This window comes from Brachyhypopomus gauderio, unplaced genomic scaffold, assembly GCF_052324685.1.
Source record: "Brachyhypopomus gauderio isolate BG-103 unplaced genomic scaffold, BGAUD_0.2 sc102, whole genome shotgun sequence".
NCBI classification, from domain to species: Eukaryota; Metazoa; Chordata; class Actinopteri; order Gymnotiformes; family Hypopomidae; genus Brachyhypopomus; species Brachyhypopomus gauderio.
In genome coordinates, this window is record NW_027506923.1 from 215,448 (window position 1) to 226,390 (window position 10,943).

The 10,943-nt window shown below is 44.2% G+C and overlaps 2 protein-coding genes across 6 annotated transcripts; both read right to left on the bottom strand.

Moving 5' to 3' along the window:
- Positions 1–4,407: 4,407 nt before the first annotated feature.
- stard4 (StAR related lipid transfer domain containing 4) lies at positions 4,408–7,757 on the bottom strand. Of its 5 annotated transcripts, none has more exons than XM_076993040.1 (6): positions 7,205–7,757; positions 6,520–6,565; positions 6,101–6,227; positions 5,760–5,912; positions 5,131–5,245; positions 4,408–4,803 (listed from the first exon to the last, which is right to left on the bottom strand). In XM_076993040.1, exons 3-6 carry the CDS (start codon positions 6,134–6,136, stop codon positions 4,568–4,570), a joined length of 540 nt encoding a protein of 179 aa, XP_076849155.1. In that variant the 5' UTR covers positions 6,137–6,227; positions 6,520–6,565; positions 7,205–7,757; the 3' UTR covers positions 4,408–4,567. The 5 variants fall into 5 exon arrangements, with proteins under 5 accessions (XP_076849155.1, XP_076849152.1, XP_076849153.1 ...); XM_076993037.1 differs by having other exon boundaries at positions 4,409–4,803; positions 6,520–6,569; positions 7,205–7,755; XM_076993038.1 differs by having other exon boundaries at positions 4,410–4,803; positions 5,760–5,843; positions 6,520–6,569; positions 7,205–7,754.
- A 147-nt stretch (positions 7,758–7,904) lies between these two features.
- dtwd2 (DTW motif tRNA-uridine aminocarboxypropyltransferase 2) lies at positions 7,905–10,868 on the bottom strand. The gene is made up of 6 exons (XM_076992976.1): positions 10,698–10,868; positions 10,305–10,395; positions 9,881–9,975; positions 9,554–9,746; positions 8,907–9,035; positions 7,905–8,817 (listed from the first exon to the last, which is right to left on the bottom strand). Exons 1-6 carry the CDS (start codon positions 10,838–10,840, stop codon positions 8,647–8,649), a joined length of 822 nt encoding a protein of 273 aa, XP_076849091.1. The 5' UTR covers positions 10,841–10,868; the 3' UTR covers positions 7,905–8,646.
- Positions 10,869–10,943: the final 75 nt, after the last annotated feature.

A 10,943-nucleotide genomic window follows, 5' to 3' on the forward strand; every position in this document is an offset into this window, starting at 1 on the left:
AGGGTGCTCGATCTCGAAGCAAAAACAGTCGTATCTCAGTTTCTACGGTTTTCCGGCTGACGACGAGCAGAAAAGAAAATGGGTTTGTGCAATTAGGAGGGATGAAGGGGAAAACTTTGTGATACGGAGCATTTTTGTGTGTAGCCAGCATTTCACTGCTGCAGACTACATAGCAGGAAGCTCGCGGCTAAAAGTTGGTGCTGTTCCCTGTTACTGTCCCCGGTACTGTTACTGTTCCCAGTACTGTTACTGTTCCCAGTACTGTTACTGTCCCCAGTACTGTTACTGTTCCCAGTACTGTTACTGTCCCCAGTACTGTTACTGTTCCCAGCCGGTTTCAGTGGAACAGTTGCTGTCCGCGTTTGAAAGATCAAGCTCTCGGCTGGGAGTACACGTACGTCCGCTAGCATCTATCTGTTACCCGCTAGCATCTAGCCCCGGTTCGCTAGCTTCTAGCCCCGATCCGATAGCTTCTAGCCCCGGTCCGATAGCTTCTAGCCCCGATCCGATAGCTTCTAGCCGTGATCCGATAGCATCTAGCTAGAAAAGAGCAAGCTCTCGGCTGGCAGTACACCACGAACATCTACTAGTCGAGAGTTTGCTCTTTCAAATGCGGACAGCAACTGTTCCACTGAAACCGGCTCTGAAACTAGCTGTGATCCGCTAGCATCCAGCTCTGACCATCACTATGCTGTCGACTATATTGGACACTGAATAAACAATAACACGTAATAACTTGGTGTGTGTCATGAACTTTATTGATACTGATGTAAACCAAACAATCAAGAGCTGACGGGACGTTGGCTTGCTAAAGCTGGGTGTACACTGTACGATATTTTAAATCATATACTCAGCTCCAGCTCAAACTACGACTAAATCGCAGGGAGAGTCGGCTCGTGGAGCTGCTTGAACAGTGCGATACTCTCACGAGGAGCGATTTGAATTTCAAACATGTTTGATATTCTTGCGACGCTGCGATTTCTGATCGGGCGTTGGTCGTGAGGTGTGAATCGCTCCTCGTTTACCTGTGTAAACTATACGATGCACGACACGCGATTGAGCCGAAAGTCAGCCCGATCGCAAAAATAGTCGCACGAGTGAAAAATCGGCTGAAAATGGGCCAAAAATCGCACAGTGTACGCCCAGCTTAACCTAGCTAGATATTGTTAACTAAAGCTGTCAGTATAATATGTAATATTATAATATATATCATAATAATATAGACTGTTTTACCACTCCGTAGGATGACTAATGGAACTAGCTATACCTTAAATAATAGTTAGTTACCTAGCTAGTGCTAGCTGGTGTTAGCTTACCCTGGTATAAGTGAATAAATTATTCTACAAACAATTTGTAGCCTCTATTTAACTTGGAACCGTTCGTTGTTGAATGTTCTCCAACGATACTGGAAACATATTTAAAATTCAGTCTCGGCAGCGACGACAGGGATGAAGTAAACACACGCTCCATGCTGAGGTGAATTGACAACAACTATCTTCTGCGAGTACCGGAACTTGTTTTACCCGGCGGTGACGTATTTCCGCTTTGTTGTGAAAAGGGCAGTAACAGACACACACAAACAATTTAACAATAAATAATGACATTCACAAACTGTGACGGGTGGTGTGAGCAACTAAAAAGGAAGCGATCACGCCAAGTCTCAGGGAAAAAGGATGGTTTAATAGAAAGTGTGCAAACCAAAAACCCGTGCAATATCTCCAAATTAAGGATATAATGACCAGCGATCAACTGGTACAAAGACAAGACATATATAGACAAACAAACGACCCTCAGGTGAGACGGATCACGGGCTCCGCCCACCTGAGGGACGCACACGACGTCACAAAACAACAACAACAACAGCCACTGTGGACGGAGGCGACCGGTAGGGGGCCGCCTCACCGTGACACAAACAATACAAAGACTATACAAGTGTGCAAGTATCTCAACCAGAGAAAGGAGGTAGTGCAGTACAAGAGAACTTTGGTAAAACTGGAACTGGTATGTGCGGTGTCCAGTAGTGCAAATGTATGGGATGTACTGTAAAAGTGTCAAAGTGACCAGGAGTGTGGATGTACTGACAATGTATGGAATGTATGAACATACAGTAAAAAATGTTCAGAACAAACAGTCAAATGACCAGTGTCCAGAAGGGCAGATGAACTGTAAGGTTATAGTGCAGGTAGTGAATAAATAAATAAACTGTTGTAAAACAGAGGAGACTCGTTCCTCATCTGTCCCCCTCCCTCTTTCATCTCCACTGGGAGGAGTTGAAGAGTCTAATGGCTCTCGGGACAAAGGATTTCCTGAGTCTGTCTGTAGAGCTGCTCTGTGACAGGAACCTGCCACTGAACTTGCTCCTCTGGTCCATAATGATGGTGTGTAGTGGGTGACCATCATCCTCCATGATGGAGAGTGTTCTCCTCTCTGCCACTGTAACCACAGAGTCCAGCTCCACACCAACTACAGACCCTGCACGCCTGACCAGCTTGTCCATTCGCATCTCGTCCCTCTTTTTGATACTCCCTCCCCATCACACCACAGCGTAGAAGAGACAGCTGGACACTACAGTCTGATAGAACATCTGCAGGAGCTTCCTACAGATGTTGAAGGACCCCAGCCTCCTCAGAAAGTAGAGCCGGCTCTGCCCCTTTCTGTACAGGAAGTCTGTGTTGGTTGACCAGTCCAACCTATCATCCAGGTGTAGTCCGAGATACCTGTAGGTCTTAACCGTCTCCACATCAACCCCCTCAATCGAGACAGGCTGCGTGGTTGGTCTGGTCCTGCAGAAGTCCACCACCATCTCCTTGGTCTTGGAGGTGTTTAGCAGCAGGTTGTTCCTGTGCACTATGCCACAAAGTCACCCACAAGATGTCTGTACTCCTCCTCCTGTCCTCCTCGTACACAGGCCACAATGGCAGTATCGTCCGAAAACTTCTGCATGTGGCACGTCTCAGAGTTGTACTGGAAGTCTGAGGTGTAGATTGTGAAGAGGAATGGAGAGAGTACAGTCCCCTGTGGAGCTCCTGTGCTGCTGACCACAGTCTCAGATGTACAGTCCGTATCATGGTGGAGGGGTTCCCGAATACAAGCGGTTGAAATAAGTTTCCTCCATTTGAGCTCTCCCTTAGAGATGAGGTGAGGAGTTCAGCCACCCAGGAGAGACGTGGAGTAGAGTCACTGCTCCTCCATGTTGAGGTGGTCCAGGCAGCTGGTCTCTCTGGTGAGGTGTTCTGAGCATGGTCAATTGAGAGGAGACCTGGGCCTCCTTGCTAGGCTACTTGCTTAGGCCGTACTTCCTAGTACAGTTCCTGATGCATTCATACTGCTCCTAGTACAGTTCCTGGTGCATTTATACTTCTCCTAGTACAGTTCCTGGTGCATTCGTACTGCTCCTAGTACAGTTCCTGGTGCATTTATACTGCTCCTAGTACAGTTCCTGATTCATTCATACTGCTCCTAGTACAGTTCCTGATGCATTCATACTTCTCCTAGTACAGTTCCTGATGCATTCGTAGTGCTCCTAGTACAGTTCCTTATTCATTCATACTGCTCCTAGTACAGTTCCTGATGCATTCATACTGCTCCTAGTACAGTTCCCGATTCATTCATACTGCTCCTAGTACAGTTCCTGGTGCATTTATACTGCTCCTAGTACAGTTCCTGATTCATTCATACTGCTCCTAGTACAGTTCCTGATTCATTCATACTGCTCCTAGTACTGTTCCTGGTGCATTTGTACTGCTCCTAGTACTGTTTCTGGTGCATTTGTACTGCTCCTAGTACAGTTCCTGATGCATTCATACTGCTCCTAGTACAGTTCCTGACGCATTCATACTGCTCCTAGTACAGTTCCTGATTCATTCATACTGCTCCTAGTACAGTTCTTGATGCATTTATACTTCACAAACTAGCAGGACCTGCAGCCATGAATGTAGTGAAGAATAGTACTATATGTTGTTCTGACGTCATGAGGACGTGTTAAAGTCTCATTATGGGTTCACTTCTCACTTAGACTTACAGTTTAATGGCAGACTATAATGTAATGCATTGTAATGAGACAGTCAAAATCATTGTCAAAAAGTTTATAAAGCATCTGTGGTTACATTTATTCCTTAGTGACTATAGCACCAGGTCAGTCAGCTCCTAGACAGAACAGCACAGTCTCTGTATTTCTGATTTAAACTGCCTTTCAAATTCATTATTGTTCAAGGTGGTGCTTCTTTGTCCATACTGGTTGTTGAACGTCATTAATCAAATCATGTAACATTTCTTTCATCTAAAAAACATCAGTGTGACCCAAAGAGAGAAGATTCCCTGGTGTGACCAGAAAAATAATATATGTTTATTAAAATAATAATATATAAAAATAATATAATATACAGAAACACTTTTCATTTTTTTTGTATTTAAAATTTATTTATGGAATGTCTGGCAGTCAAAAATCACAATGAAGTAATAACTATATATATTTCGCAGTTCCACAGATTTGTGTTTAAAAAGACTAAAGACACATCATAGAGAGGGAGAGGGAGGGAGGGAGGGAGAGAGAGGGAGAGAAAGTTGTCTAGGTTTTCAGTGCCCCCCTCAGGTCACTGTAGAAGTTGACGAGTGAGCTGGCCATGGCGGTGTCCACAGCTGACTGTGGGATCATCCCCCTCAGATCTGTCTGGATGTAGCCGGTCAGCAGACTCTGGGGGGCGCTGTCTCCTCCCCCTTCCACAGGCACACAGAACCAGCCGCACGGATGGTTGAAGCCCCTCACACAGCTGTGTCTGTGCTCATCATGGCTCACACTTACACCTGAACACAACAAACAGCATTCACACAGGACACTGAACACGACTCTCACTTTACACCTGAACACAACAAACAGCATTCACACAGGACACTGAACACGACTCTCACTTTACACCTGTTCATCTGGACTTACATTCGTCCGTCCATCTCACTGCCATTGTCTTGTCTTTGTGTTCTGAGTACTGTTGCACACGTTTACATGTACCTTTATTAAGCTCTTAAAATAACAACCAAACTCCTGCTTCCCAGCCGGGAACTGTGTGCAGTTTCTGCTTTTCCCTACATGTACAGAGAGGCCAGATGATGAGTGCTGATGTGAGTGCCTCTCACCACAGGACAGCAGGCCGTCCTGAAACTCTGTTGTGTAGGAGAAATCGACAAACTCCCGCGGAGCGATGATGTTCCATAGCTGTCCTGCAGTCATGTAACGCATCACACAACACACCTGTAGAGCACAACACAACACACCTGTAGAGCACAACACAACACACCTGTAGAGTACAACACAACACACCTGTAGAGCACAACACAACACACCTGTAGAGTACAACACAACACACCTGTAGAGTACAACACAACACACCTGTAGAGCACAACACACCTGTAGAGTACCACACAACACACCTGTAGAGTACAACACAACACACCTGTAGAGCACCACACAACACACCTGTAGAGTACAACACAACACACCTGTAGAGTACAACACAACACACCTGTAGAGCACAACACAACACACATGTAGAGCATCACACAACACACCTGTAGTGCACACCACCACACTACACACTTGTAGAGCCTCACACAACACACCTGTAGAGCACAACACACCTGTGAAGCACCACACAACACACCTGTAGAGCACAACACACCTGTAGAGCACCACACAAAACACCTGTAGACCACCACACAACACACCTGTAGAGCACAGCACACCTGTAGAGAACAACACAACACACCTGTAGAGCATCACGCAACACACCTGTAGAGCACCACATAACACACCTGTAGAGCACAGCACACCTGTAGAGAACACAACACACCTGTAGAGCACAACACAACACACCTGTGAAGCACCACACAACACACCTGTAGAGCATCACACAACACACCTGTAGAGCACAACACACCTGTGAAGCACCACACAACACACCTGTGAAGTCAGTATGGTGTTGATGCTCACCTCACCTGCACCAATATTTTGAGAACCGATTATTTCACAACTATAAAGCCTTCTACATTAACACTCAGCATGAATGTATAACATATATTTCAGTTACTCTTTCTTCAATGATTTTACCTTATCAAATGTTTTTACAATGTCCATTGAAGTCATCAGACTGTCCCAGTTCAAACGATATGGTCCTGGTCGAATATAATCCACTATTCTGTTGGGATTCTCCTTAACAAGTCCCTGAGCTTTATACCTGCAACAGGTCGTCACCAGGGGATCATACACAGGTTCAGATTGAAACAATAACAGATTTATTTAAACCATAATATTAAGGACAGTAAATACAATTATTTAAGGCTTCAGAGAGGATGACATGTCAATAATAATAAAAATTATGCTTTAATTTTGAACTACAGCATAAATAATCTCAATAAAGCAGTCAGAAGATTAACTGATCTTTACACTATACCCAAAGGTATATACAGTAGGGTAACACCCATCCATGTGAATTGAGCACTTATCCATGATAGGGCCAGTGAACTCACAGGAAGCCACTGAATTCAGTTGATGGTTTTCTCCAAACTGTAACATCTTTCTAAACAAACAGAAATATACACATAAACAAACAAATTGATGAACAAACAAAAACAAAAGTAGTCTGACGCAGAATTACAGGTCGAGCCGCTACCCTGGAAAAGCATTTGCAATAATTATTAACTTCAAAACCCGTTGCCAGCAGATTTCATTTCCAGTAAATTTCCAAAGCCAATGAAAATAACAGTGTCATTATTTGTAATTATTACGCATTAGGGTGATCAAACCAGTCTTATCAATTCTCTTTTATCAGTTTCTCCCTGTGTGCAGTGACTGCGATCATAAAAACACACCAGTTCTCCTACTCTGTTAATATCTGTTTTATTTAAACTTCTATTGCATGTTTCTGTCTCTAGCGAGTTGAATGGATCTTGTCACCCAAAGCGTTTCATCCCATTGCTGACCTGTGTTAACCTGCATACCACAAATACAGAAATAAACTCTGAGATGTGTTGTGTGAGTTTCAACTATAGGACACTAATACAGTTTTGACCACCTGGTGAACTCATCTGCTTAAATATTAGACTGTCTAAACTATTCTCAAAAAGAATATCAGCTGCTTGTATTGTAAAACCAGCTCTGCTAGTAATGAGAATGAGAGAGGCCAGTATGAATGAATATTGGGAGAATACATACCGCCTTCTTCGCCAGCCTCCACTCATTCTCCCCGAGGTTGTGGTACGATATCAGGGTCTCCTCCAGACTGGATTTCAAACCATTCACCTCCGACACACTCCCCATTATGAGTACGAGAAAGAAACTGAAACGTTGCTGGAAGTCAGTTTCAATTATGCGGGTTTTTTCTTTCGTTATATGGAGTATTGAACGTGTAAATGTACGCTGCTGGCATTATCCACGCGAAATAAAGACATTAACGAGCTCCTGGACTGTGAGGGTAGTTCTCCACGTTCAACAGCAGAAGACTACAGGGGACAGGCTGCGACCTCTGGCCAATTCCTGCTTATCTTATGCAACGAGAACCTTAACCTTAAATAAACATTAAATGAACCTTACATCGGTTAAATCACAGATCTTTATCAGCTGATGAATTTTTAACCTCCAATAATTCCATAACGTGAATTCTTCATAAATCATCCATTAATCTCGACTATATAATAGCCCATATTTCGCATCTCTGCATGATAAACCAACACGTATCCACACCTGCCCCGTGTCTCCGTACGGTAAGATCGAGGTCCCGCCTCCTTTAACGATGTCTGATGTGATTGGCCCTTCATCGTGCGTGACACCTAAACAAGGACGCTGATTGGCTACGCTCCTCTCGAACGTTTTTTAGTCATAGTCGCTGCCAGTAATAAAAAGTCAGGCGTCGTCCGTTGTTTAAAAAATGTGATCAAATAATTTATTTAAGGTACATTTAACGCCAGAGTAAAAGCAAAATCACATACATCTGAAGTTATTTAACCAGGTATAAAAACAATGTAAAGTTAAAATACTTCAGTACACAGTACATCCCTCCGGACTAACCAGAATCTGCATAGTTAAACAACTATGAAGCAGCAGGCGGTTTTACCCTCATAAATGCTGATAGCTGGACTCGGCTGTTCTTAAGTTACTAAATCATGACAATAAAACAGTACATAAATATGTTTTTTCCCTTTTGTTGTCTAAAAACGTCCACAGAAAAACTGAAGGGACACTGAATTTGTTGCTCTTGTTGTGAAAGACAACCTTTCTACGTCTTAATCTGGCCAGCACCAAGATAAAGGTTGTAAATGCCTTAATCTTTGAGGGAGAATTTAGACAAGGTCCCATGTAAAGACATGTTTCTTAAGAAGTTGTCTTATAACAGTAATAAACTTCCTCTTCAGTGTACTACATCACATGTAGTTTAGGTATTACAAAACATTCAATGATATACATAAAACTCCACATATACAAGTGGGCTTATATATCCTTTTGTTGAGAATACAAAGAAGCATCTTACAGGCTCTCCCACAAGAAATGAGGCCCTTAACACCCCATCCATCCCCAGAGATCACATTAGAGGACGAATCCTCTGACCTCAGATGTTCTGATTGGTTATGAGTTTACATTAGAGGACGAATCCTCTGGCCTCAGATGTTTTGATTGGTGATGAGTTTCTGCATCCTCTTGATCTTACGTTTGTTTCTGGGCATGGGCTTGTCGTACAGACCCGTTTTCAGCAGCTGCTCTTTGCTGTGGTGCACCTGTGCGCCGTGCTGCAGCTGGAAGGAGCAGAGAGCCTGCAGGGGTCTCAGAAGAACCTGCACAGAGAGAGAGAGATCCGTGGGTCACACAGGAAGTGAGTGGAGAGAGGGGGCTGTTTATTTCAGGGTTCTGGATCTGTTACAACCTCTGGGATGGCTTGGTTCCTCTCCATGATGGATAACGTGACAGCAGCACATTCTAACGTGGACAGGCACATGTTGGTGGGCTGAGTACGTATCACATACTGACTGGAGGTGGCGCTGTTTAGCTGCACCTGAAAGACCAAGATCACAGACTACACTATAAAATCATTACAACAGTTCTCGCCATGACAGGAGATATTCTTGTACACGCGAGAAACTTTGCTCAGAAGAATCATAAAGATGCTAAACACACACAGGGATCATCAGATAGTCGTGTCCATTCTCCTTCACTGAATTCACTCAAATAGCAATTTTCACATTTACTGGATTTGCCTTACAAGTTACAATTCACATCTGAAGTTACCAAACTGAAATGTAACTGACCGGAGTCCAAAGCAGAACTTACAAAACCCATCTTATTGGTTATAGACAGTTCTCTCTAGAATTATGACATTGCATTAGCATGTCTAGGATTATAATAACAATGTAATAGCATTATATTTGCATGTTTGGCCAGTGTCTGAATAATAAAGGACAATCTTATCTTATGACCAGGTTTGAGCTGCACTGCTTCTGAAGAAGGTGGCCACAAAGTTCTTGTAGTTTAATCTCATGCTCTGTGCATCAGTTTGTGCCCATGCACACCTACCTGCTTAGGTAAACGGAAGAGAGAGTTTCTGAGGAACATGTCCTTAGCCTGGCTCCAGGTGCCATCTATGATAATGACATTGTGTGGAGTCGTGGTGAAGTCCTTGTCCAACTCTTCTAGGTTTTCAGCGTCAGATCCAGGATACAGAATGAGCGTGTGTCGGTCTTTGCACACGGCAGCTAGCTCAGGGTACCTGATGAGAGGTTGACTTGTGAGGGTAGCATGGCACAACTCAAGAGCTGCAAGACTGTCTGGATGCCGACAATCTGAAATCCAAAGTATGGGTGACAACATTCACTGATTTCTGTTAACCCAGAGAACACAAACCTCTCTTCGTTAAATCTTCTTCCAACCAGGACTTTACATTTTCCTTTAGGCAAGCAGGCAGCAAGGAGGGGAACGGTGCGGAGCACCCGACTCTCCTGAAGGGGGCAGTGCAGAGCAGGTTCATAGGTAACGGCGTGTGAGCAGTTACAATGGACAGAAAATGCATTGCAAATAGCTTGCAACTGACATAAAAATACAAAAAAAACTAAATACAAGTTTACAAATAATGAGCGTCTAACAATTTATCGAGGCTCGAAAATGAATGAAAATCACAAAAATATCCTAAACCTTTATATTTGATACATTTTCTTTAGATTGTGTGATAAAGGTAGTGAGACGTAGATTCATCTCACGTTATAAATGTTGTCAGTAACTGATACAGTGAGACAGCTGTCTCTCGTCACGGACTGTGGGTACTACAGACCTCTGCAGGATGCTGTACAATGTACAAGCACGTAGACACGTCCAGTGGGTCAACAGGCAGGAACGGACACAGACACACCTTCTGTGGGCGGCTGCAGGGTTAGGGTTAGACAAATACAACCCATTAGATAACAGTTCATGTGTTTGAGACGCATCGGACTGTGTCAAATACTTACAAATAAATTAAAATCTATCTGGCCAAGATGACATACAGCCACAGGAACACCAGACAGTGACAGCTTCTAACAGCTTTAGTCCTACAACTACGTATTTGGTTGATAATATAATGTACACTAGTAGTAGTGGGAACAGAAGACACCCTGAATTAAACATGCAGGGACGCCTGACCCACTAACACTGTCCAAAACACACCCGGGGGTTCAAACGAACTCACTGGCACCGTAGACACGTGGGTCGCCTCTCGCTAACTTCCACGGGCAGCTCGGACAGGTCAGCAAACCCCCCGCGGTCTTCCTCCCCTGGGGGGGCGGCAGCGTCTCCGTGAGAGGCACCGCGCACGGGTGCGGGTTCGGTCATGTCTCGGGGAGCACACGCCGGAAGTGACGGGCGGCAGGGCCGGTGTTACGGTCAATTCAGTCCTCCCCCCTGTTCCCCCAATACCGCGCATGCGCGAAATCAT